At 47.0% G+C, this 27259-nt stretch overlaps 1 protein-coding gene across 1 annotated transcript; it reads left to right on the top strand.

Moving 5' to 3' along the window:
• The first annotated feature begins 1642 nt into the window (after positions 1 to 1642).
• LOC132656556 (anthrax toxin receptor-like) lies at positions 1643 to 27259 on the top strand. Its single transcript, XM_060391687.1, has 16 exons — positions 1643 to 1887; positions 10208 to 10279; positions 11419 to 11490; positions 13259 to 13340; positions 13424 to 13457; positions 14377 to 14456; positions 14537 to 14605; positions 14870 to 14947; positions 15041 to 15101; positions 16984 to 17088; positions 18435 to 18504; positions 19055 to 19133; positions 20300 to 20596; positions 21080 to 21115; positions 22031 to 22159; positions 27110 to 27259. The coding sequence occupies exons 1-16, from the start codon at positions 1643 to 1645 to the stop codon at positions 27257 to 27259; spliced, it is 1659 nt and encodes a 552-aa protein (XP_060247670.1).

Below are 27259 nucleotides of genomic sequence, written 5' to 3'. Positions count from 1 at the left end.
ATAGCAGGGTCTACAATGGGATGGAGGTTGCATACTGCTGCCAGCATCTTCTAGGAGTAGGAAAAGTCCAGCCATCCAGGGCCATGTGACAAGCTGCTTAGTCTTGGTGGCTTAACACAGAACTGTTTTATTTTGCTCAGAGATCATGAGTCAGACCCTTGGGGAGACTGGAATGAAAAGGTTCCGGCGACAAGGCTCCTTGAAAGACTTCAGCACTGAGGTAGGGCTTGGTGGAGACTGAAATTATCTGGAATTAACTGTTGCCTGTGTTGCATGGGCTGGAGAACTCTAAACACTCATCTGGGGAACCCTTGCCTATGTGGCATCTATGACTCAGGACTCCACACCTTGTGGTGGGTATCAAGAGGAACTGACTTTCCTGATGGAGGCTCAGAGCTTTGAGAACACCTACTCAGAGCAAGGTCAAGATGTGGAGCCCTTTATGATATCATCCATCCCTACAGGTCAGAGCTCATGCTGCAGAAAATATTTAGAGCCATGGACGAAGCCCTCGGCTCTGAGGGTTGTGGGTGGGCTCTGCCCATGGTTACCCTCCTTCATCACAGCTCTTGCGTTGTCAGGGGAGACAAGTGCGTTTAAAAGGGTTCCAGAGCCTTTGCACTGAGCGCAAACAGGCTCAGCTTAATCAACTTCGTTTTATTTGTTCTATATGCACAAAAGCAAATCTGATGAAATTGTTCTTAAGAAGTTTAAAATAGATCTTCTAAATTCATATAATGGGCAAAAATCCACTGCATTGGTTCAGGGTGCTTTTGTTTTGATTCAGAAATTATTTGAAATGATAGAATATCTTAAATAGTTGGTATTTTAGAGTTCTTGAACTCCTCATCAGAGTGTTATGGTTCTCTTGACTCATAACTAAGAAATGCAACAGGGTCCAAGCAGGAGATGAACTTTATTTAGCCCAGGTGCCTCTGAGGAAGCCTCCAGGAAATTCAAAGTCCTGCCTCCCCGGTCAGGTCTTCCCAAGGAGCTCCATTTTGAAAGCTTTCCTATTCTATCCTGCCAGAGGGCCCCACCCTTCAAATATAATAAAATAGTTGTCAAGTCACCAAGGTTGGGTGGCTTCTCACACAGCAGTGGATGACGGGACTGTTCCTGTTTACAAAAGATAGTGGTAGGAACTTGCCGTGTCCACCACTTTGTCATCACCTGGCTTGCTTAAGGCCCCACTAACAGTTTCCTATTTCCCACCTGGACTTCCTCACTCATGATGACCTGTGATCTTAGCTACTTTGAAATACAGTCTCAGTGAACGAAATGTCTGGATTCCTTGGCTAGGTAAGGAATAAGGAGGCCTTATCTCACACCAAAGGTCCTGTGACTGGCACTTGGCACTGTCAGCATGCAGGGCATTGAGCAGAGGGGCAGGTCACAAAGTCACCATGTCAACCTTCCTGTTCATCATAACCCCAGGGTGTTGGGGGAAGGGCTGTATAGGCAGTGAGAGGCAGGATGCCCCAGAGCAGCTAGTATGTCCCCAGTCCCTGTGCTCTAAGTGGAGAGAAGCAGTGAGCGTTGGTGAGAGGACGCAGGATTATTGTCCCAAAGTACAGGCAGAGGCACTGGAGAAGGAAGTCAGAGGTGGCCTGTGGGTAGCCTATCGGGGACCATCAAGAAAATGCTGCGCTTCTGCCCCCAGGTACCGCATTGTATACTGTTCCCACTGATGTTACTCCCATCACTGCTTAGCACAGGGAACTTCCTATACATGTACCCTGACTGGGAAAACTACCGTGGACTTGGCGTGGACTCCAGAACTTTCCATCATCATGAAGACCAGAACAAAAGGCATATACGGCACCAAAGGAATTCGAATCAGGAACCATGCCTGGCCACACCTGACATCTACTTTGTTTTGGATAAGTGAGTGGCTTTTCTTTACAAAAGACATGGAAGGCCCAGCCTCTGTAGGGCCCATGGTGGGTGGTCAGAACCCAACCTCTGTGACTGACTTATTTCCTGAAATCTGGGAGGCCACCACAGGACTTCCTGATGGCTGTGTCCATAGCATCTTTCCTCTATCTGGATTTTTGCTGTCCACAGCTCACTGGCTGTTAGAAACTGAGTCCTCAGCCATTTGAGCAGCCCACTCAGAATCTCTGCAGAGATTACTGTTACCCAGTAGCCTTGCTTGGCTACCCTAGGCAGCCAACTTCTTTCTCCTACAGCAAGAGCCAGTGACAGTCCCTATGAGGAATTTGCTTTGGTGTGGCTCTGGGTAGCCTGGGCTAGTTCTTATGTCCCTCTTGGCTCTTCAGGGAAAGAGAGAGCTGTGGACCTGGGCTGGGAGAGGTAGCCTAGACTCCTTTCTCTGAACTTTCTGGTAGGCTAGGGTAGGACTTCTGCCCTCTCAACCAGAGCAGAAGGTTGGAGAAGCCCTGTCTAGACTTTCCGAAGTGCCTGCATCTTCAAATAGTCTGGTCTGTGGGGTCCTGGCTCTTCTCTGTTGGAGTGCACTCTTGGGGTAGCAAAGTGACCAGGGCATTTGGTAGGGATAAGACTATGCTTTCTAGACTGGGCTCTGCTTATCATGCCAGGTTTGGATCGTCTCATTTCTCTTATTCTTCTGAAACATTGGTGGGTGAAGGGACATGGGTCTATCCCCTAGCTTCTAAGCCAGGCCAGCCACTTTGGGAGTCTCCCTAGCCACTCCTCTCTGTTCAGGCCATGGACCTCTGAAAACATCAGGCACATCTTGTCCCATTGATATTTAGCTGTGTTGAGGTTGGTATCTCCCAGGTGAGGGATGCCCTGTGGGGCTGACAGTCTTGTCGGGCCAGTCCCTCTATAGAGTGGTCCTTTTCAACTGTCATCCTGATGCATGTCCGACCTTCATCCCCAGAGCTCCGCTGTGGGGTGTAATAAGGACTGCACCGTTCTCTGTGATGGGTGGAAAGGCTGTGGGCACAGGTAGGGAGTGTGAAAAAGCATTAATTGTGCATCCTATTCATGTGCCCTCTTCACTTGTACAACTTGCTGGCTCACAAGTGAAGGAGGGTAAATTTAATGTCCAGTGCTATAGTGAGGAAGTATTGCAACAACTCAAGGCGTCTGTCAAATTCCTCACTTTTTTAAATTTTATTTTATTTTTTATTATTAATTACAGTTTATTCACTTTGTATCTCCCCTGTAGCTCCCTCCCTCATCCCCTCCCAATTCCACTGTCCCTCCCCCTTCTCCACCCATGTCCTTCCCCAAGTCCACTGATAGGGGAGGTCCTCCTCTCCTTAAATTCCTCGATTTTGATTCCACTCCCTCACGGCAGTTACATGCCAGTCTTCTAGATTTTTTTTTTTCTACTGATAATACGGCCTTGTTTGTACGAACAGTATTATACCAAGTACTTTCTGTTTCTGTTTGAGGTTTATAGATCTATTCGATTTTTCATAGCTTGGTTTTCCTGAAAGATTCTGTCCCACCTCCTTCCCTCCATCAGGGTTAAATCACTATGATGTTTTGGTTTCAGATTTTAACACAAAAGGCACCCTCAGATGCCTTCTGACCAGTGTGTCAAGATCAGCACTAACACACAAATGGGCCAACGTTCTGGAAGTTCTAAGGCCCTCTATGTTACAGGGCCTTTCTTCCCTTTGACCTTGAACCCTCATTTTGTATTGAGTTCTGAAATCCGGATCCTTCTTCAATATAATCTCAAATTGAAAACTTCCAGAGTTTGTGAGTAGGATAGATAGTCTGGGTCTCTGTGAGCCTTTGTGGGAAGGTACTCTTCATGGAGGGACAAAACCAGAAAGAAAGCCTGTCATCTGTTAGGCTAAAGGAGATATCCCGCACGTTCGTTCGGGAGCTTCCCAAAGCAAAGTCTGCATTGTGTTTAGTTTTCAGCGGCAAAGCTTCAATTGAAATGAAGTACACCAAGATCAATGAGCAGTACATGGGGTCCGGAGAAAGTTCTAGATTCACCCGTACTTGGTTAGAAAATCGTAACAACTGGCTCTTCCTTTCAGAGCTTTCTTTGTTCTCTGTAGTAGAGTGACATTTAGCTGACATCACAGGCTTTCTCTATAGGCGCATGGGTGCTGTGAGGAGCATAGCTTCAAAGGTGTTGGGATCATGTAGCACTGTGTTTTCTCATCCTCTCTGTGAAGACTTCAGCAGGGCAGAGGCAGCAGGAGGTGTAAAGTGGGGAGTGGCGCTTGGCTGTGGAACTCTGATAGGTAATATTGACAGCTAACTTGACAGAACCTAGGATCACCCAGGAGACAGTCCTCAGGGCATGTTTATATGGAAATTTTCTAGATTGGGCTAACTGATGTGGGAAGACTCTTCTTAAAAGTGGGCAGCAGCTGGGATACAAAGTGAATAAGTTGTAATAAATAAAACACAAATTAACAAAAATTGGACAGCACCATCCCAAGGGTCTGAGACTAGGGAAAAAGGGGAAAGCAAGATGTTAGCCAGCATGAATCTCTCTCTGCTTCTGGACTGTGGGGACAATGTGCCCAACGGCTCCATGCTTCTGCATCCATGACTTTCTTACTGCCATGACAGGCAATACCCTTAAGACAATAAAACGTTTGGTCAGGAATTTTTCTCACAGCTGCTGAGAACTGGGATAGTTGCTGTGATAAACTGGACTATATGATTTCTTTTTACATCTTTGCCACAGTTTCCCCTCCATCCTCTTCTCCCAGCCCCCAACCTCCACCACCACCATCGTCTCTTTCTTTGTTTCTCTTTAGAAAATGGCAGGCCTCCCATGGAGGCAGGCTTCAGCAATGCCATATCAAATTATAGGACTAGGCATAAACCCTCATATCAAGGCTGGAGGAGGCACCCTAGTAGGAGGAAATGGGTCCCAAAAGCAGGCAAAAGAATAAGAGAGACAGCCTTTGCTCTCATTGTTAGGAGTCCAACAAGAATACCAAAGCTACACAATTATATATGCAGAGGACCTAGGTCAGACCCACGCAGACTCCCTGATTGTTGGTTCAGTCTCTGTGAGCCCCTGTGAGCCCAGATTAGTTGATTCTGTAGGTTTTCTTGTTGTGTCTTTGATCCTTTTGGTTCCTACAATCCTTCCTTCCCTTCTTCCACAAGATTCACTGAGTTCCACCTAATATTTGGTTGTGGGTTTCTGTATCTGTTTCCATCAGTTGCTAGGTGAAGCCTCTCTGATGACAGTTAGTACCAATCTGTGTGTACTGCAGAATATTATAAGGAATCATTTCATTGACTTTTGTTGTTGTTGTTGCCAGTTGTGTTTGACTTTATCTTAGGATTGTGAGAGGAATATTGTGGCCTGGGGCATTTTTGTTTGTTTGTTTGGGAGACTTTTTAATGATTGCTTCTATTTCTAGAGGGATTATAAGCCTATTTAAACTACTTAAATTGTTTAACTGATCTTGATTTAACTTTGGTAAGTGGTATCTATCTAAAAATTTGCCCATTTTGTTTAAATTTTCCAATTTTGTGGCGTAAAAGGTTTTTGAAGTAAGACCTAATGATTCTTTGGATTTTCTTGGTGTCTATTGTTATGTCCCCATTTCCATTTCTGATTTTACTAATTTGGATATTCTTTCTGCCTTTTAGTTTGGATAAGGGTTTGTCTGTCTTGTTGATTTTCTCAAAGAACCAGTTCTTGGTTTCATTGATTCTGTGTGTTGTTCTCTTTGTTTCTACTTTATTGATTTCAGCCTTGAGTTTGATTATTTCCTGCCATCTACTCCTCTTGGATGTGTTTGCTTCTTTTGTTCTAGATCTGTCAGGTATACTGTTACATTGCAAGTATGAGGGCTCTCTAATTTTGTTATGAAGACACTTAGTGATATGCATTTTCCTCTTAGCACCAATTTCAGCATGTTCTATAGGTCTGGGTATGCTGTATATTCATTTGCATTGTATTGTAGAAAGTCTTTAATTTCTTTATTTCTTCCTTCACCTAGTTGTCACTCAGTAAAGAGTTTTTCATTTTCCATGAGTTTGTAGGCTTTCTGTTATTTCTGTTTTTATTGAAGTCTAGTTTTAATTTATGGTGTTCTGATGAGAAACAGGGGATTACTGTAATTTTCTCGTATCTGTTGAGACTGGTTTTGTGATTGAGTATATGGTCAATTTTGGAGAAGGTTCTGTGGAATGCTGAGAAGAGTGTGCATTTTGTATTTGGGTGAAACATTCTATAGATATGTTAGGTCCATTTAAGTCATAACATCTATTACTTCCATTATTTCTCTGTTTAGTTTCTGTCTGGTTGAATTGTCCATTGGTGAATGTGGGATTTTTAAGTCTCCCATTATTAATGTGTGGGGCTCAATATTTGATTTAAGCTTTAGAAATGTTTCTTTTACAAATGTGGGTGTCTTTGTCTTGGGGCATAGATGTTCAGAAGTAAGATGTCACTTTGATGGATTTTTTTTTCATTGATGAGTACAAAGTGTCCTTCTCCATCTTTTTTTGATTAATTTTTTGTGAAAATATATTTTGTTAGATATTACAAAGGCTACATCAGCTTGCTTTTTTTTGCTTGGAAAAATTTTTCCAGCACTTTACTCTGCGGTAATGTTTATCTTTGATGCTGAGGTGTGTTTCTTATATGCAAGAAAATGATGTATCCTGCTTCCACATCTTTCTATTTGGGAATTATGTCCACTAATGTTGAGAGATGTTAATGACCAATGATTTCTAATTCCTGTTATTTTAATGTTGTTGTTGTTGGTTGTGTATGTGTGTGTTTCCTTTCTTTTGATTTTGCTGGTGTGAAATTATATTTTCTGTGTTTTCTTCAATGTATTTAACCTCCTTGGATTGGAATTTTCTTTCTAGTATCTTCTGTAAGGGCTAGATTTATAGATAGATACATATTAAATTTAGTTTTGTCATGGATAATATCTTGTTTTCTCAGTCTACAGTGATTGAAAGTTTTTCTGAGTAGAGTAGTCTGGCTGGGATGGCAGCTGTGGTTTCTTAGTGTCTTCAAGGCATCTGTCCAGGTCCTTCTGGCTTTCAGAGTCTCTCTTGAAAAGTCAGGTATAATTCTAATAGGTCTGCCTTTATGTTACTTGGCCTTTTTTTTTTTAACCTTGTAGCTTTTAATATTCGTTCTTTGTTCTGTACATTTAGTGTTTGATTATTATGTGGCAGGAGAAATTTCTTTTATACTCTTACATTGGCCTTTTATATCCTTTTATATTCTTATATTGGCCTCTTGTGATCTGGGTTTGGGATTATCATAGGTTTAGGTTCTGATTTCTGAGTTTATCTTTGTTAGTTGGATGTTTTTTCCCCTTGGTTTCTGTTTCCTTTCTGGTATTCCGGCCTGAGTGGCCTTAGATTTTGGTGAGCACTGAATCTTCAGTTCATCAGGGTGTCTCTGCTGGGGTTTTGGTTGACAGTGTGGCTTCTGGGGTTTGGGGTGTCAATGCTGCCTCTGTGCTTCCAAGTACCTGTGATGTCACTGGGGTTCCTAGTACAGAGCGGCCTTTGGTAAAGCAGAAGTCTTCTGCTGGAGTTGTGGGATGGGATATGGAGTCCCTGGGGGTTGCTCTTTGGGGCTGTTGGGCAGGCCTTAAGGAGTGTTAGGTGTTAGGGGACAGTGGGTATTGTCTTTCCTGGGATTCATAAGGCCAGTGCAGCAGACAAGGTGCGTGTTGAGAAAGCAGCTGCTATCTAAATACTACCATTTTAAGTAAAAACCTTCTGCTCTGCCCTGAAGCAATAAGGAAGATGCCCAAGGACAAGACCCTACCCACCAAAGGCCAGGTCTTCTGAAATTACAAATTCATCAAAAAGGGAGGAGTCTAAATTGACATTGCCACTGAAGTAGTTCCTTGCTTGAAAACAACCACCTACTAAAGTATTTCCCTGGGATCAGTACACAAAGACAGTTGGAGCTATGATCTAAAGAAGCAAGGTTTCACAGCAAGCTAGCAACAGCACATGGCAGCATCATTTGTGTAGTACCGTTTTGTAGGCACAAAGGATGCAAGCTTTGGGGGGTCACAGGGCATAGAGCCATCTAGAAAAACATTGAGTCCAGACAAAATGTGGCTGGATCAGAGTACACAAAGCTGAGGAGATGAAGTCTAAGTTTCAGTGAAGACCCCAGGATGCTGGTGATGCCAAAACCAAGGGGCATGTGCGGAGAAAAGCTGCAAGCATGGATTAGACCCAAAAGAGAGGCTGTGTGTGTTGAAGATGGCAGAGCTAGTGGGTCAGGGCTACCCAAGGGGGAAGATTCCAGGACTCTTAAGACCCCAGATGCTAGAAATGTTCGCCCTTCTGGGCTTTAGCTTTGCTTTAGTCTTTATCTTTCCTTGCTGTGATCCCATTCCTCCTCTTCACCACAGCAAATCTCTACTCTGGGCTGCTACATGTTAAAAATGTGTTATTTGCTTTTAACGGTTATTGGAGCCCACTGGCTTAGTCTCTGAAAAGATTACTCACCTGTGCTTTTGAGCAGTGTTGGAACTGTTAAAAAGACCATAGGGCTTTTGAAGTTAGAATGCATTTTGTGCTCGGAGACATCCATGAGCTGTCAAGGAAAGGAGGAAGTTACAGATGAAAAGTAATATGTTTTGCTGTCAAGTTGACAAGGGGTGGACTTGTAACGGTTAACTTTACCCACTTGACAGGCTTGCTTAGGAAACACATTTCTGGACAGACACGCGCGCGCGCGCGCACACACACACACACACACACACACGCACAAGAGAGTTTCTGTGTTGGGTTAACTAAGGAGGAAAGGACACCTAAATATGGGCAACACCATTTCATGGGTTGCTGTCTCAGGCGAAGACAGAGGCACTAGCAAGCTAAGCAGGGCATCCCTGTCTCCTTGTTCTCCGACTGTGATCTAACTGCCTCATGATCCTGCCTCTGTACTTGCCTAATGAGAACAAACTTTTTTTTTTAAAGTTGCTTCTGTCAGATATTTTATCACAGCAAAAAGTGACCAGCTCAGTGCTAAGTACACATGTGAGCACGGCATTCAGGGAGGCCGCATACATGGGCACAATCATCACTGGAGTTCAAAATTAGGATCTGTCGATAGGTGCTCCTGACACACACATTATTCAAAACACACGAGCCAACAAAATCAGAGGCTATCCCAGCCTCAAATCCCCTCGACTCCAGGATTCAGCTTTCAGAAAGAACAGGTGGCCACTGGGTAGTCACCCACCTCCCTCCACACCTGACACTTTTTATTCCCCCTTGATGTGAAGCTCAGCAGAGAGGTATATGATTGCAAAAGTTATTGTTTCTGGGATGTGGGTGCAATGTGAATCCTACTCGATGGAAGGCCACAAAGCCCCAACTTCCCTCATCTGCTTACTTTCCATTCGGGAACTGAGGCGGGGAGGGGCGACTGTGAGCAGGAATTTGAGAGTCAAAGTGGAAGACTCTAAGACCGTCTTTGGTCTTAGAGCCCTGGAATCTTCTCTTTTGGATAGCCCTGCCCCACTATCTGCATGTGGGGAGAGGGCACTATGATGTCGTGACAGCAGTGGCTGGGCCTCCAGCTGCCCTTTCCAGGCAGCATCTGTTGGAGGAGCCCTTCTCAGCCCAGGGTGGTTGGGTTCTGTAGGCTAGTAAGAAGGCTAGGCTTCAAAACAGCCTTGCATGCCCACAACCACAGCTAAGGCCCATTTCCCAGAGAAAATGCCTCTGTGTGGATGCTCAGAAATGTGGGAGAATTTGGAAATGGGGAAACGTCATGATAAAAGAGTGCATGTGGTACACAGGTATGAAAAAGGATCTGCATTTGTTGAGGCAAATCTGATGTTCAAAAACTCAAAAAGGACAAAGATAATATGGCTCAGGCATGGATTATGGCTTACAAAGACTTCTGACAACAGTGGTATTAAGTGAGAAGTGGGGCTGGAAAACCAAGGCAAGTGGGGAGCCCAGACAGAATGCAGATAAGCACTCAGGCTTTTCCAAACAAGAAATCCTCCCCTATTTCAATACCACACAGACCCTGCCACAGTACTGAGCTTCTAAATGTCTTTTCATGCAGGCCTTTCAATTCCAGCAGATGGCGCTGTCTAGCCACTCTCTGCCCATTGCTGGCCCTGAAGAAAGTTACCTCTCAGGCTCTTCTAGTATGGTCAGCACTATTGGTGACAAGGCAGCTTGTAAAGGAAGCAGATGGAAGGCTGGGAAGGTAGAAAGTGGGAAGGAGCACTGGAACTTTTTGTTCACTGAAGGATGTCTCCTTTGTCTTCAGGTCTGATCGCATGGCGCGCGGCTGGCCCTACGTTTCCCAGTTTGTGGAGGATATGTTGCAGAGATTATCAAAGTACGACTTGATACCGCAGGCTCTTTTGTGATGCAGGGGCCATGTCGAGCCATGCAGAGGACATATTTCTTGGATTTGGTAGGCGCAAGAGTTCCTCATAGAGCGAGCACAGCCCCAGGCTGGCGCGATGAGCCAGACAGAGGACACAGTACGCTTATTCCATGGGGTGTCTGCAGCCTGTTGCTCCTGCCTGGGATCTAGCTGTACCATACGGGCAGAATCCATCTTCCAGGAGCCCTGAGGCTTGGAAGGCCAGGGAGGGTAGGGAGCTTGATTGGTAACTTAGTAAGTAGCACTTGGTTACAGAGTGCTTGGGGTCAAAAGAAAAGAACAGGCAACAAGCCTCGGAAGGATACGGGAAAAGGCAATGACTCTCTAGAGGAAGGCAGGGTAGTATCCAAGGGAATGTGGAAATGAGATAACTCCAATAATGGAGATGCTAAGGACAGGGCAACCATTAGGGTGGTCTTTGAGGCTGTTGAGTGAAGGTAATTCAGGGGAGGGCTGGTCAGCTTGGAAACAAGGACCTAGGGATTTACTAAGCCAGGCCTTAGATTTTCCAGTGTGAGTTATGAGGTGGCTGTAGAATTTTTGTGGAGATTAGCGAACAAGATCAGGACAGAGATCCAACTGAATCAGGAACTAGGGATGAGTCACTAAGGAACTAAGTCAGGGCTACTGGATGGGTTTGTGAGGGTCCTGTGGTAGAGAGCAGTGAACGGGGAAAAGGGGAGGAATATCAGTTCCTTGGAGCTGGGCTGAGATGGCAGTAGTCGTCAAGAGCTGAGGAAGAGTGAGGTTCTTATGAAGGAGTCTTCTTCCTTGTTCAGCATGGGTGGGTGTGTATGTGAGTGTGTATACATGTATGGGTGTAAGCACATATGAGTGTGTGTGTGTTCTAGCAGAGGGATTGAGTTAAGGGGTCGAGTTGGCTTGCCTCTCTTTCCCAGGGGCCACATTTTCATAGAGTAAGGAATTTTTCATGAAATTTATTCAAAGTCCCTATGCCTACTAGATAAGGCCTCAAAGTGGAAGTGATGAGATTAGGGAAGAGAGAATTTTGTTTGAATACCTTTCTCGACATCTGGATGACATCACCTTGCGGCAGTGGCATCTCATAAACACCTGCTTCCTCCCAGCCAGGATCTGCGGGTGTCATTCATCTCCTTCTCCTGTAAAGGCAACATCATCTTGCCTATCACTGGGAACAGGTAAGTGTTCATTTGAAAGCTAATACAAGCCTGATATTCCAGGCCCTTCATGGAACTGAGGCTTGCAACCTCCATGAGGGTGTCTTCTCACATGTGTCCACAGCAGCTGGTCACTCCATGCCTGCATACTGATATCCACTGCTAACTGTAACCTAACAACCCCTTGAATTCCTGCTCCACTGGAACCCAAAACTTTGTGCTTCCAGAAGATTTCCACCTTCTTGTGTCTGTCTTCTATCACTCTTGAATCTTCTCTGGGACCCGGCTATGACAACACATGAGATTGAGGAGGGTGGTGGAGCAGATAGGTGGATCTCCTACACAACCCTAGCTTGTGTGGAGCCTGTTGGACTAGATGACCCTCTGCCTGGGTCAATGGACAGAGAGATAGCTGGGAACGAGAAGGTTCTAGGTCCAGGAAAAAGCAGCTGAGTCCCACTCTGGAATGAAGGAATCCCAGGGTGGGAACATGAATCTAAGGGTGACCTTTATACTACAGGCAGATATGGGTACCACAGAGGGCGGTGACCCACCTGTCCCCAGTGTATCCGAGAAAGGATATTGGGAACTTCTGACTATTTGGCTTGGAAATCCAAACAGAGCAAAAGTAACAGAGAGACAGGCATGGGCATTTAGGGTTGGGGGTGTGTGGAGGCCTAGGAAACCTCTGTCCAGGGCTTAGGAGAAAATCCAGGAGCAGTGAGTGACAGAGAACAGGTTCCTGGAGGTGACAGATTTGGTTTGCCTGGGAAGAGGAACAGGGCTGTTGGCTCCAGGAGTCCAGGGAGTATCTGATGTGGCCTGTGGCTTGGGTTCAAAGAGACCTGACTGGGTTTGGGGCAGCTGAGGGGACATCTATGAAAGGATTCTGGTAGGAAGCCCAGAGAGGCAGTAGAGGCTGGGCAGATGGGTGGGGTTTAGGCTGGGTTTGGCAGGCTGTGATTTGACCCCACTGGGCGTATCAGGTGTTACCCTCCTACTCTGTAGGCTGGGCTGGGCCCAGGCATAAAGCCTTCAGAGCTCAGCTCATGTCAAGCTCTCTTTGTGCCCAATAGGAATCCATGTTAGAGTCAATTGTGAGTCATCTTGCTGTGCCTGTGCAGTCTTGTCACATTGGATTATCCTCATATCCCACTTCCTGTCCCAGAACAGCCACCAGACCTAGCCCTGCCTCAGAATGTTCTCTTTTAACAGCCCCTGACAGGCCATGTTGCTTCTAGCTTAGAGAATAACACAAATGGCTCATGGACAGCCCTCGGAGCTGAACTCTCAGGTTCAGGACTTCTCTGTAGGGAGCTTCTCTGTGGAGTTCACAGTTGGCTTCACATCTAAGTAGACTGGCTTTCACCTTTACCAGCGAGAGGGAAGGGAGTCAGGCCAGGGCTCTGTGACAGTGAGGATGGGAGCCAAGCAGTGCCTCAGCAGGCTGATAGGATTCCCTTAAGCCCTACCCAGTGAGTAAAAGACTGCTCAGAAGAAAGGTGACCTTGACACCAGTGTTGCCATTGGGAGTCTTTGGCTCAGACACTGGCTGAGAACTTCCCCTATTCTCCTACTCAGGGCCAAAGCTTCCTTTGTGCTCCTGTAATCAGAGACAGACTCAGAGAAGAAAGAATAATCTGGCCTCTTGCCTGGTACCCTCTTCCGCCATCACCAACAGCCTAGTGTCTCCATTGAAACTTAAATGTCACCTTTTCAGCTTCATATTGTCACTCTCTGTGGCCTTCATGTTACCTTTCTTTCTCTCTTTCTTTCTTTTTTTTTTCAGAGAAGAAATCAAGAAGGGTCTTCAAAGACTGAAGAACACTATACCTGCAGGACATGAAGAACTTTTCCAAGGATTGTGGAAGGTGTGGAGAGCTAGACCCATCTATGGGCTGAGTGCCATGGGCTCATCTCACAGTGTCTCCCATTTTCCTTTGTTTCCTTGCAGGCAAATAAACAGATAAAAAAGGTCAACTCAGGAGGTGAGCTGCCTGTACTTTAGTTGGGTGGGTCCCCATAGAGCCAGGCTTCCCTGGAAATTCCACGTGCAGATCCCCAGGCCTCTGCTAATTCTTATCTAGTGCTAAAAAAGATCCGGGGGTCCCTTCTCTGAGCCTGCACACCCCTATGAGCAGTGGTGTGTTTGTGATTCTTCTGAGAAGGGTAGGAGGCCCCCTATGGCTATGTGTGGGTCTTGGTTATGCTCAGGTCTTTGGCCTACAGATGGGCTTGTGTACAGAAAGGGGCAAAGCGCAGTGACCCATACATGAAAACCAGGGCTCAGTGGCTACCAGATCTTCCCTTTTCAAGTCTTTCTTCTTTTGACCTGTCTCCTGGGCCCATGTGTCAGGTAATTCAAGGGGTCATGCAGAGCCAGGAACACATAGCTTGGAATGTAGGCCTATAGCCTTTGTCCAGAATAGGTTCGAGTGGATGAGGAAAGATTCTGAGGGGATGTGGAGTTCCTTGTGTAATGCCTTCTGACATACAGTCCTGGTGGGCTGGGCCCACTGTTACTAAGTGGACACCTCTCTAGAGCTGTGCCCAGAGTTAGCGCCAGCCTCTACTTGCTCCACTGAGCATCCTCAGCAGGAGGGTTTTCCTGATGCTCCAGTTCTCAAGGGTAAGCTGAGCAGTGACTGGGCTTCCCTGATCTACCTCCACAGGCTGCTCCTGGACCCCTCTGTCTACTGTAGAATAGGTAGTGAACAAAGTTCCTTTTTACTCTAGGGAATATCAAATAGTGGGTTCTGGGTCTGGACTCCTGACCCAAGTGGCTAAGGAGTGGAGAAAACTGGGTATGCATTGGGTATGGCTAGGCCTGTTAGCCTGTGGGAGTTCTAGAGGTTCTTCAGGCCTTCCTTGAAACTCACGCATCAAGTCACTCTTGCTTTCCTGCAGGTGTCCACCGTCCCAGCATGATCATCTCTGTACTCTTCAGCCCTTTGGATGATATTACCTATAATTATTCACTGGAAGAGGTGAGCCCAGCCATCTTCAGCTGCATCTCTTCCGTGCTGTACACTTCGCTGCTTTGTAATCAACTTTTTCTCTCTCTTAGGTTGATATCATTCGGAAAATGGGAACGACCATTTACAGTGTGGGTCTGGGCCTATCTGAGGAAGATCAGGTAACAGTCCAGGTGGCCACGTGCGCCTCTGAGCCCCAGCTGAAGAACACCCTCCCAGAGGTAGTCCTCTCGTTCTCCCCGGGGATATGGGCAACAGGTGGCCACTGCTGCAGTAAGGCAGACTGACTGAGATTCTTGCTCCAGGTGGGGTGATGAGGGAGCTTTCTGTTTCCAAAGCCTAGGCTGTGGGCAGAAGCCAGTGTTCAAGCCATGGTTGAATCAAATAGCTCCTGGCTGGAGGCTCAAGTCGCTTCTCTCTTTTAGATAAAAGGACTGGCAGGGAAACCAGAAAATGCATTTCCAAATAAGAAAGTTGAGGACATGACGGACCTCATTACCCCAGTGAGTGCAATGGGTACAGGCAGGGGCATGACACCTTGCAGGATTACTGAAGCTAACTCTTCCTGACCTCATTTATTTCTCTCTATATTCCAGTTAGCTTCCAAGATCTGTCCATCCCTTACATCTTTAGATACACGCTTTATATGTATGAGAGGTAAGAGCTGAGAGGACCATTGTGTTGTAGACAGGCAAATGTGTTGTGTGTGCATACATGTGTTGGTGGTGTGTGAGTGATATGCATACAATGAGCATGCACGCATATCAGTTTCTGGGTGGTGTGTAAAGTTTTGTGTGCATGTGGTTTATATGGGCGTGTGTTCTATGTGTATGTGTGTTATGTTATTATTATTTAGTGAGACTGTGTGGGCATATGATACATGGTGTGCATGTTTGGATGTATTGTGTGTATATGGACAAGGGTGTGTGTTGGAATATAAGTAAGTGATATATGTGTGTATGTGGAGGATGAACATTCATGGGGTGGCTAGGGTTTGTGTATACTACAACGTGCATCTGAAAGGTACATGCTGTGATGGCATAGAAGTGTGTGTACAATTACTGCTTATTTATCTCATCACAAAAGTGTAATTGCTAAGCTAGGAAAAGAGTACAGAATTCTCAGGGAAACTAAGATGGACCCACACCACTTCCAGAAAAGTCAAGCATTTGACGCTCACAAAATGAGGACAGCAGCATGGCAATCGTGTTGAGGAATGAAGAGAAAGAACTGGGAACAGAGACTAGCCACTCTGTTACTTGTTACACTAGGGAATCTCTGCGACTGCAAAACGTCTACAAAGACAGCCATGTTTACTTCACCTCAGCACTGAAATGGTAGATACCTAACCCCAAGGACTGGAGATGACACGGGTGAGACCTCCCAGGTCAGCATGCAGAAGTTGCACATTTGTATGGTCCTGGGAGAAAGTGGCCTCTTTGCCAGGATCATGGCACATTCAGGCTTGGTCTCCACATGCCGGATTTTGTATCCTGCAAAAGAAACCGGGGCATGGAGGCCTGGGTTGTTCTGCTGCCTTCAGCCTAGGAGCTGGAATCTGACATCTGTGTTGTCCCATGGAGCCCTACTATAGGTTTGGGCAGACATGGATATGATCACATCCAAGCTCTGTGAGACCTATGACACTCAGCCTAGGACAAAGTGCTGTGTGTCTCAGGGGTTACAGTGTACCCTCTGATGGATAGAAATGGCATGCACAGGCTGTCAGGGAGATTAGAGACAAAGGATAGAGCGGTGACACGTGCACTGTCTGTCTACAAGATGATAGGTGCTAGAGACAGAGTCTGATCATGGTATTTCTATTCTGCTTCTTGGCTCTATGTGGGCCTTTGTCCTTCCCCATCCTGTGTAAGAGAGAGGAGATTGCTGTGTGGAGGGGAAGAAGCCTTCCCTCCTTATAGACTCTCTTCTGCTTCTGGGAAAAGGATCCCAGGCAAGCAGCCTTCCTGACTGCTGCACGTTTTCTGATTGTCCCATGGACAAACAGGCCTTGTTGTCTGGGCATCTGTGACAAGCCCCAAATGAAAACATGAGTTCTTTCCAAGGAGACATGTGCCTCCAGACATCAGTTCAACCATGGACTTGTTAAACTGTTGGTTCTCCTATGCAAACTTGCCCCATACAGGGGACCTGTTTGGAGGGAAGTCCAGGCGAGAGGCTGAACCCCAAATGAAGCAGAATGGGCTCTCTTTTCTAAGGCCAGCTTGGAGTCAACCTGTGTTCCAGGGAGTCTGCAGAAGGAGGAGAGTCTTTGGTCAACTATCCTTGGGTATCTGAAGTGCACAGGATACAGTGATGAGCTCCTGTGGGATACATCCTGTGCTGTATCTCCTGTATCCTGGTACCAGTGTCAGAGAGCATCCCCACTTGCTATGATTGAGGGGTTTGTCAGCAAGTGGGAACCAATACAGATTCCCCCTCGTCGGAGGCCATTTTAGGCAATGGATGGCCCTAAAACGTTAGATCTGCAAGAATGGAGCACTGAGCTCCCCTCATAGTTCGAATGTTGTCCTCACAGAATCAACCCCCGTGGTGCTTCGTGGAAAAGGCTTTGACTTTGCCATGAGGAAAGAAGATGTTATTTGCAGGTTCCATTTCATGGACATAAACAAGACTTTCACAGGTAAGGGGGGGCACTGTTCTCTCGGTCAAGTCTCCCCACCCTGACTGTCCTACTGGAGACTGGGGTTACAGGTAGTGTGTTCAAGTGAAAAGAGGGACCTGGCTAAGATAACTGGAGTACCGGCTCCTTCTCTGGCACTTTTACCAGCATTCTGAAACTTAATGTTTTTTTTTTTTTTTTTTTATCATGTTTTTATTTTATTTTATTTTCTGTCCTACATTCATCTAATTCTTATGTATTTTATTATTGGGCAACCTTTTAATTTATTTTTAATTTTAGATAATTCCTTTAAGTCATTTCCTCTCAAATTCCTGGCCTCCTCTTCTTTAATTGTTATTGATCCATATGCATGGGTATAACCAACCTACTGCTGAATCCCTTCAGTGGATGGACCTGTTTTCAGGGCAGGGTACTTGGCACTAGACAATCCGTTAGGGAGCTCCTGCATGAGGAATTCTCCTTCTCTCTCCCTCTCAGTATTCTTCAGTGGCCTATAGATTTTATAGGGGTGATGGGCAGTCTTTTTTTTCCTGTATTTTTTTTTTATATTTACCATAGTTTTAGTAATATTTTGACTTCATTGTTTTCATTTTAATACATTTTTCATGATTTAATTTTTTATTTTCCTCCTTACACTTATGTAATTTTTATGTTATTGTTTTCAAGTTTTCTCATTATTGTTTTTAATCCTTTTTACTAATGTGATGCTATTTTCTTCTCCCTTGTCCATACTTTCTTCTCTACTCTTCTACTTCTTTTTCTTTTCATGCATTTAAAAATCCTTTTCTCCCCTTTCCCTGTCCGATTTCTTTATCTTGCTTACTATCTCCATATATCCACAATGAATTCTCAGCTGTACATAAAATTAAAATCATGCCATCTTCCAGGAGAATGAATAAAAGATCAAAATATTAAGCAAAATAAGCCAGCTACAGAAAGACAAATGTCACATATTTTCTCTTCTAAGCAAAATCTCCCCACCCCATATGTGTGCATATACATGTGTGAGCGTCTGTGTGTGTGTACATGCATGTGCGTGCGTGTGTGTGTGTGTGTGTGTGTGTGTGTATGTGTGTGTGTGCACATGTTCAGTTAGGTTATGAATGTAGAACAGTGATCTCAGTCCCTAATAGGTGAGCTCTGGGGTGCAGGGGGTCTGCTTCTGCTGGGCACCAGAGTGCTGTTTGGTGCTGGGGTGCTGAGCAGAGTTGGGGCTCACCAGTAGTCTTTGGATTGAAGAAGGTGCGGGGAGATTGCTGCTTATTAGTCAGACCATCAGCTCTTCAGGTAGAGGGCAACAGTGGTGGAAGGACACATCTACTGGTAATTTTGTCATTTTCTTTCAGATTTCAAAGCCTTCAATTTAACCAACACGACTGTTACGTGTCCTGGGCCGATTGTAGGTGAACCAGGAAAGTAAGTGGCCCTTATTGGAGGCCTTGAGGGAAGAGACCAGTGGTCAGTGTTTACCAGGGTAGTGTGGAATGTAAGCTGTCCCCTCTTCTGTAGAGCATCTATCTGCCTGCATATGGGCTCCAGTACCCTCCCACATGGCCCAGTCCATGCTTAGCGGTGCCCAGTGCCCAGGCTTTACTGAGGGCAGGATGCAGGAGATGATGGGGCTAAGGGCCAGAACTTGTTCTCTAACTATCTCTCTGAGATAAGACAGCAAACTCTGGTACAAGTCAGCATGGTGACAGTATGCATACATCCCTAATGCCTTAACTCATTGGCACAAAGGCCAAATGCTATACGGGCCTCTTGGCGTCTAATAAGCAGGCCTTCATATCATTGCAGAGGTTGACTCCTAGTTCCTTGGGAAATGAGCGCTCTTTACCCACAAATCCACTCTTCAGAGTTTAGAGGGCCTGAGTTTTAGTATAAGCATGAGAACTGGGGTTATTTCTTGAGCCAAGCCCAAGATCCTTGTCGCCAGGCTGTTTCTCAATGTCTGTCTCTGTGTTAGAATGATCCTTGTTGAACTCAGCCTGGACAATGGAAAAAACTTCATGAATAAAAATTTATTCGTTGCCAGCAAAACATGTGTGAGTACCTGGGTGGGGATGCGACCGTATCTGTACAGATCCTCTGGTTGGGGAGATCTAGCTGGTAGGTCAAAGAGCAGAGGGATCCTAGGCAGGCCCCAAGGGAAGCTTAAACACACAAGCAAGTTCAGTGGCCCAGCCCACTGAAGGACCAGTGAAGCATGTACCAAGCTGTCTGCTAGGGCCTGTCCATGATGTCTAGGGCAAATGGCACTTCCACATATGTATCCCAGATCCAGTAATATACAAGCTTCACCATTGCAGCCAGTGTGTGTGTGACAAGAATTGGAGCCCCAGCCACTAATGTGGTCCCCCAAATGCTCTGGAGCCCCTATTTGGTGAGGCCAGTGCAGTGAATGTGACATGAGAGTCTGTCCAGGAAAAGGAAGTTTCTCTCAGCTGATAAGAACCCCACAGAGTTAAGCGGCATCTCTAGGTTTATCCACACATAAGCTGGGAGGCTGGACTCAGGTTGCTGCCTGGTAGGCACTCACCCCCTAACATTCCCAGACATAAGCACTGAGGCAGAGAAGGCCTAGCTTCAGCCCCCGCCAGCAGCAATCATTGACATCTTCCAAGTAGTCTCTGCTTACAATGAAGCAGTTACTGGGTCCCAGGCACCTCCTCTACAGCCTCTTATGCTTAGCAAACCTCTGACTCAGTAGGGTTGGGTTAGGGTGCAGCCCACTCTAAGAGGCAACTGGGGGAGCAGTCCTCATCCTGAAGTTCTGTGGCCTGAGCCTGAGCCAGGACTGTGAACTCTGAGCTTGCCAAGTGTCCGTGCAAATGGGCACTGTTTAAGGTACAAAATGGGGCTCAGAGGGAGAAAACGTGAGCCCTGGGGCATAGAGTTGGGAGGTGGGAAGAGAGGTCTTTTTAGTCTGGTCCCGCACATCTCAGGCTTGCAGCCTCTCCGAGAGATTTTGGTCACCAGGAGCCCAGGTCAGTGTTAGTTGAAGTCACAGGGAAGGCCACCATCCTCAGACTCTAGAAGGATACTGGGCCATTCTTACCTTGGCAAAAGCCCTAGAGCAGGGCCAGAGGTGGGATTCTCTGCTGTTCCATCAGTTCTGAGAAGCCCAGAAATATGAGGGAGAGCAGAGAGATGAAAAGCCAAGCAGTAGACACCTAGGAGGCCCTTGCACAATTGCCCTTGGTCTCTGCAGGATGTATTTCTGGAGGTGGTGGCATATAACCTTTCCTTCTCACAGGGTGCAACTTTCCCACCTACAGTTAAACCCACCACTAGGAGACACACAACTCCAAGCACGACTATCTCTACAACTACCACAACTCCATCTATCAAGACCACACCTACCATAGCAACTCTACCGACAACTAAAAGCCCCACCACAGAAGTACTGAAGCCAAGCATTGATGGATACATTTTTGCTCCTATAATCCTGTTCCTGGTGCTGACTACATTGCTGGCTGGTTGTTTCTGGCAGCTGTGCTGTCATCGGGTGAGTGTCCCTGCCTGCTCAGCTTGGGTCTCAGGAACATGTCCTCCATTCAAGAGGCATGGGCACAAGGTAGCATCATGACCCGGGGATGACGGAGCACAAAGACAGAACTTTCAGGTTCCATCTTGACCTGGGGAAGCAGACAATAGAAAAAGCCGAGGCCAGCATGGAGGTCAGGGGAGACTAAGACTGCAAACCTGTCAGAGGAAGGGAAGGGGTGTAGGCTCTGATACCTGAGATTAGAGCAAGGAATGCAGTGCTTCAGCTGCAGGGATTCTCCTGGATCAGCACCTTAGCCAGCTCATCGCGCCCCACCTGCAGAGAAGGTGGAGCCCTGCTGCGGGCGCAGCAGCACAGACATGGGCACCTGAATAGATTCCAGAATATGTGCATCCCTGCTCCAGATTAGGGTCCTCTGTCTGCAGAGCTGAGGCAGAGCCCATTCTACGCACAGCAGCTTCTTTTGTCTCTTTTACCCTCTAGCCTGTCGAGGAGGAGCTGCCTAAGCCAGAACCACAGGTAAGTGATGCCTTCAATGCTAGGACAATGACCCTCAAAAGACACATCAGAAGGCCCTGTCTGTATTCAAGAAGGAAGAAGGGCAGAGGATCTCAAAGGGTCCAGGAAGGGGCTCACAGTGACATCACTCAAAGACTATACCCTACCAGACTTTTAGGACCTCCTGCCTTGGCCACACAATTGGCATCCTGGGGAGCTGCTTCCTCATGAGCAGCTGTTTTCAGGGAACCTCAAAGCACTATGATGCTGAGGTTGCAGCTGGGATTCTGAGAACAGGATATCCTGTTAGGTCCTGGCTCCCATCCCCATGTTGGAGGTCTTCTGGCTCCTGTGGATCTGCCTTCATCCCTGGAACCTGGCAGGGTAGAAGGGGTGGCTGGGATCAGCCTAGGGACCTGAGGGATAAGAAGTGTGAAAGAGTCCAGGCTGGCCAGGACCTGTGATGGATGTCCCCAGGGAAGCACAGGAAACGGTGGGGAAGCATCTGTGGCTTACATCTGGTGAGGACCAGAAGTCAGAGAGAGGCTGGGGCAGGTGCAGCTTGGCTTTAGGCTGAAATGGGAGCAGCCTCCCTGTCCTGGTGGTTGCATATTGGCCTGGATGAGGATGACTCTGCAGCCAGAGACAGATGGAAGGGACAGTTGCCTGCTAGTGCTGGCCCACTGTACAGCAACCAGGCCAGACTTCTGCCAGCAAGGCTGGACTCGGGAGAGCCAAGGGCACTTATTCTTTATTAAGTTCCATATCTGAAAACTGAGGAGAGGGCTCTCTGCCTTTCTTCCTGTGGGAAGACCTCCCCACAGTGTGGGATACATCCTTTCATCCATCCCCAAACAATAGCTGCTTGGCCCCACAGTGCCAGGTGCTGTGCAGGGCACAGACAAGGACCAGACAAGTTTCTCTCCTTCCTATCAGCCCAGAGAGAAGAAACAGCCCCCTCCGCCAGCGTCTCTTCCGACACCCACACCGCCTGAGGACCCTTCCCCCATTGTGATCGTCTGCTGCTGTGAATGTTGTTGTGTGTATGTGAGCAGTGACACAGAGGTGAGAGCACCCCACAGGGAGTGCCTGTGTGTGGGAGGGTTCAATTCTAGGAAACAGGATCTGAACTGCTATGTGGCCATTTTCTTAGATCTGATAGTGTCTCTGATGCAGGTGGGTAAGTCAAGATATATTGAATGACAAAGAGGCTTACAAATCTAGGGACAGTAAAAAAAAAGAGAGAGAGAGAGAGAGAAAGACAAGAAAAGAAAGAAAGAGCAGCCAAAATGCCTTTGCCTACCACGGAAACTGGAGAATGTCCAAAGCCCTGGACCAACTAACTCCAAGTTCTCTGGGCACGTGGAAAAGAGCTGACTCAGTGGTTCTATGGCCAAGATGGGGCAAAGAGTTATAGGAAGGAAAGGGTTGATGTGGAGACCCTAACAGGTGTCACAAGAACCCAATAGAGTTGACCTCTGGTGGGCAGACAGTCCACGTGTCCTTCCTTCTCCTGGGAGGTCCAGGCCTGAAGGAGGGAGAAGCTGGCCTGGCAGCAGCCTGGTTCTCGTCTCTGATTTCTACTTGGCTTTGTCTTCTTCTTCCTTGGTCCTGCCTCTGTGAAGAGCTCTGCTTCCTTCTGGAAGCTTTTGATTCCTCTGCAGCCTCTCAGGCTAACTGAGACCCAGTCCTGCCTATGGCATGAAGCACAGACAACACGGGTTCTCTAGGGAAAGAGAAGGCCACTGGCCATAGACCTAGCCTGACACACAGGGGCTGAGGGCTCCACCCATCACACCAGGCCTTTGAATCTGAACTTTAGAGATGAGGTTGTGAGGTTCCTAATCCCTAGAGCTAAGACTCTGCCCTCTATGCTTTCTGCCTTGGTCTGTGTCACCTACCACTGAGCAAGACACAGGCTGCTTACTTGCTTCTACTCGTGTGGCCCTAGGTATAAGCCTTCTTTGTTCCCACTAGTCTGTGCCCATATCATGGCTCCCCTAAAGGTCTCTGCTTGCCATCACACATCTCCAAAGCCAGCTTTGGGGCTTCTCCCCCCACAGTAACACTACTTTGTCTCAGATTCTGAAACTGGCTCTCACAGTGACAATCCTAGGCATTCAAAGTTGTAAGATCCTTTCTTGGAAGCACACTTGGGCTCTTTCTCAGAATTCTCTGGGCAACAGAGTCCTAAGAGACAAGAATTTTTGTGTTTCTGTTAGGATAGTTTGCCAAAGATATCATGGGATTTGCTCCCCTCAGCACTGGGGTTAAAAACATATACCACCATTCCCAGCTTCTATGTGGATGTAGGGGGTGTGAATAAGGTCATTCTTACAGGGTTACTTCAGGTCTGGATCATTTTAATGGTGCTTCCTAGGCTCAGGCTAGGTCTCCATGACGGTGGTTGGTAGAGTGGGGTGTGAAGCCTTTCCTGAGCCTGGAGGAAGGTGGAATGCAAAGTCTCCTGTGCCTTCTCCAGTCTAAGGTCTGCAGCTTCTCTGGTTGCTCTTGAGCTGGGAATGTGACATGTGGCAAAGTTCAAGGTCTTAGGAAGGAAATAGAGGCTCTCTCTCTCTCTCTCTCTCTCTCTCTCTCTGTGTGTGTGTGTGTGTGTGTGTGTGTGTGTGTGTGTAAGGGAGGGAAGGTAAAAGGGAGGGACAGAGGAGGAGAGACTCTCAGTCAGAGCCAGTGACACACTGCCTTACTTCAGCATTGCAGAAAGAGGCTTCTCATATGTAATCTGGACTTTTTGACAAGAGCGCCTCTTTCAGCCTGGCAGTGTGTGACATGATGGATACTGAATAGAGTGAAAGGCTTGGTCAGGGAGGATAGATGAATGGATGAGTTTGGATGTGCAAAATAGGCAGGGAAGGGCAGAAAGATCTAGCCAGACAGAGGAGGGTTGAGGGCCTGGATGGTAGTTGCTACTGTGGATGCCTAAACTGGAAGCCTGGCGTTAGAGGATGCCTGGAGGATGTTTCTGTGAGGAACTGATTCAAGAGTAGGTGGAGTCATGGAGAGTGGGAGCTGTACTTGAGTCAGCCTGAGAGGGAGCCTGAAGCCTGAATGGGCAGTAGAACCTAAGGCAAGGAGGGGAATAGATGGTGGTCTCACTCAAAAGCCTCGGGATTATATTTGTTGGGCCACAGAGAAGCTGTTTTGTCCCAGATGGTGTCCAGATAGTAGGACAGAGACTGGAGAGGACATCAGGGTGGAGTCTGAAGGAGAGATGGGGTAACCTTAGTAAGAGAGGATCCTAGGAATGACAGCAGCATCTAGATCCTTGGTCACACACATGCTTGTGACAGCATCAATTAAGTGTCTTCTGCATACTCTATGGAGCTTCTGTGAAAATGAAGACAGACAGGCACATAGGGCATAATGGGGTCCAGACAAAGTAGGAAGCTCAGATTTGAGTGGATGAAGGGCCAACTCGACCTAGAGGCTAAAGAATCCATTGACAGGGCCCAGGTGGAGCCTCCCATCATGGATTGTGGGCATGGCAGTCCCTTTACAGGTTAAGCAAAGCCACATATGGTGCTATGAATAGGTATGACCCCCATAGACTCATGTGTTTGAATGTTTGGCCCATAGGGAGTGGCACTATTAGGAGGTGTGACCTTGTCAGAGTAGGTGTGGCCTTGTTGGAGGAGGTGTGTCATTGAAGGTGGGCTTTGAGGTCTCCTACGCTCAAGCTTTGCCCAATGTGGACACAGTTTTCTGCTGCCTTTGAATCAAGATGCAGAACTGTCAACTCCTTCTCCAGCACATTTGCCTGCATGATGCCATGCTTCCTTCCTTGATGATAATGGACTAAACCTTGGAACTGTAAGCCATCCCCAATTAAACGTTTTCTTTTATAATAGTTACTGTGGTCACGGTGTCCCTTCATAGCACTAAAACCCTAAGATACCACATGAACTGAATATCATTGAGGATGGGTTTACCCCGACCACAGAGGCTTCACATGGTCCAGCCAGGGCTCTCCTGCATACACAATAAGGATATTGCTAATTCATGTAATAAGCCTCAGACTACTGATGCAATTGGAACTCTCAGGCCTCAACTGATTGCACAAGAATATACCATCACTTCTGCCTTGGGGTTTTTATTGCTGTGAAGAGACACCATTACCATGGCAACTCTTATAATGGAAAACACTTAAAAGGAGCTGGTGTACAGTTCAGAGGTTTAGTCTGTTACCATCATGCTGGGAAGCATAGTCGCACACAGGCAGACATGGTGCTGGAGAGGTAGCTCAGAGTTCAACATCTGGATCAGCAGGCAGGAGGAAGAGACAGTGACACTGAACTTGAGAATTTGAGACTTCAAAGCTGATGCCCAGTGACACACTTCCTCCAACAAAACTACACCTACTCCAACAAGGCCACACCTCCTAATAGTACACTCCCTCCGTATGGGCTTATGGGGGCCATTTTTCTTCAAACCACCACAGCCTGCAACCTGTTATAAAATGCATCAAGAATACCAACGAGAAGGGAGTCATGAGAGGGGCTTTATTTTGAAAGACAGTGGCTTGAGAAAGCTTAGTGCCCCAGGATGTTTTGGTCTAAATGGCTTCCTGTAACATCTCTAGCCAGGCAGGCACGGGGAAATCTAACAATTCTCTAAGCAACCAAACTTATTCTCACCCTCACAAAGTGTTTGCTCCAATAAACACAACAGTATCCAGGGGAGAAAGAGGGAAGAAGGGTCCGAAGGGGGCCTTTTCAAAAACACTACCAACAATTCCTGTGTGCACTCCACTTGCTGGAGCTCACTCTCATGGCCACCTTGGGACACATTATTTCACACCTGAGCACCCTGCATCCCTTAGCAAAATCCACTTGCTGTTATGGGGAGGGTAAATGGATGAAGGGTTACTTAGCAGCATTTGATTTTACTGATCCCTTTCCATAGACAGCAGACCAGAGAGAGGTTTAGAAGCAGTCCCTCATCTGACTTGGAATGACATGGGGGGCTTTGTAAAAGACCCAATAAAGACTCTCTAGATGGTTATCTGGGCACAAAAAGCTGGAAGAGGAACTACAGACAAATGTGAATTGAACTGAGCCTGTGTGGCTCAGGGCTTCCAAATTGGTGTGCACTGGGGGAAATCCTAGGACTGTGTAGAATGGGGTGGGACAAAGAGTGAGGTAGAGACCCTCTGGGTTGAGAGGGAGGTATATTGAGAACCACTTGTTTATCGCCCCCATCTGTCTTCTTTTGTTTGACCCAAGACATTACTTGCATCTGCTATGTGAGAAAACAGTGTCCTTCCATTTGAATAGCTGTGGCTCAACCTACCTGTTAATAATCCTGAACTCACCTCTACTTCCATAGAGCATGTGTAGTCCCCTGTATTTCTCACAGACTTTGCACACTGAAGTATGGAATGACTGCAGTGAGCTAAAATCAAGTTGTTTCCAGGAACCCGTACTTGCTCTCCAAGTTGTGGGAGTGTCCATTCATTCCCTGGCCCTTTCTGACCTCTAGTATCTGAGCCTTTTATTCTGCCAATCCCTTTCTCTACCTACAGAGCCAGCAAGGCAGAGCCTTCCAGGAGCCCCTGCCCATATGATCCCTGGCATTGTTTCCTGCTGGAGTTTGCATATGCTCCTCTCCCATCTCTAGCATGCCACCCCACCCCCAAATCCTTAGTCACATTTACAGAAATCCTTTTGCTGGGTAAGGCTCAGGGAGACATTTTCTCGAGGTCAGAACCTGCAGGTCTACCAGGTCCCCACGCCACTCAGACTTCTGTTATTTGCATCAGATCTGGAAGGAGCATGCAGGTGGGAGGGTAGGACCCAGTGGAGAAGGGTCATCCAAGCTTGCCCTGCGGTGCTCTCCATCACGAAACCAAGCAACTGCAGTTTCAGGGCGTGCTTGCAGTGGTGTCTCATTGTTCTGTCTCTCCTCTCTCCTGCTGGCACAGTGCATCCCCTCAGACCTCCTGCAGGCCCTCTGTGCTCAGGAGCCCTGTAACTCCATTGTTTTCCTGGAACCAAGCCAAGAGTGCACCTGGGACCTGCCCCAAGCCTCCTGCTGTCAGTGCCACCATCTCCTAGACAGCTGCTCCAGGTTGCAGATGGTTCCCTGGGCTCCCAGAGCCCTGCTGTCACTCCCATCTACGCCGTGGACCTCCGAGGAGCTGCATAG

Source organism: Meriones unguiculatus, chromosome 9 (genome assembly GCF_030254825.1).
Source record: "Meriones unguiculatus strain TT.TT164.6M chromosome 9, Bangor_MerUng_6.1, whole genome shotgun sequence".
Classification (NCBI taxonomy): domain Eukaryota; kingdom Metazoa; phylum Chordata; class Mammalia; order Rodentia; family Muridae; genus Meriones; species Meriones unguiculatus.
This window is presented reverse-complemented; position numbering and strand designations above follow the sequence as displayed.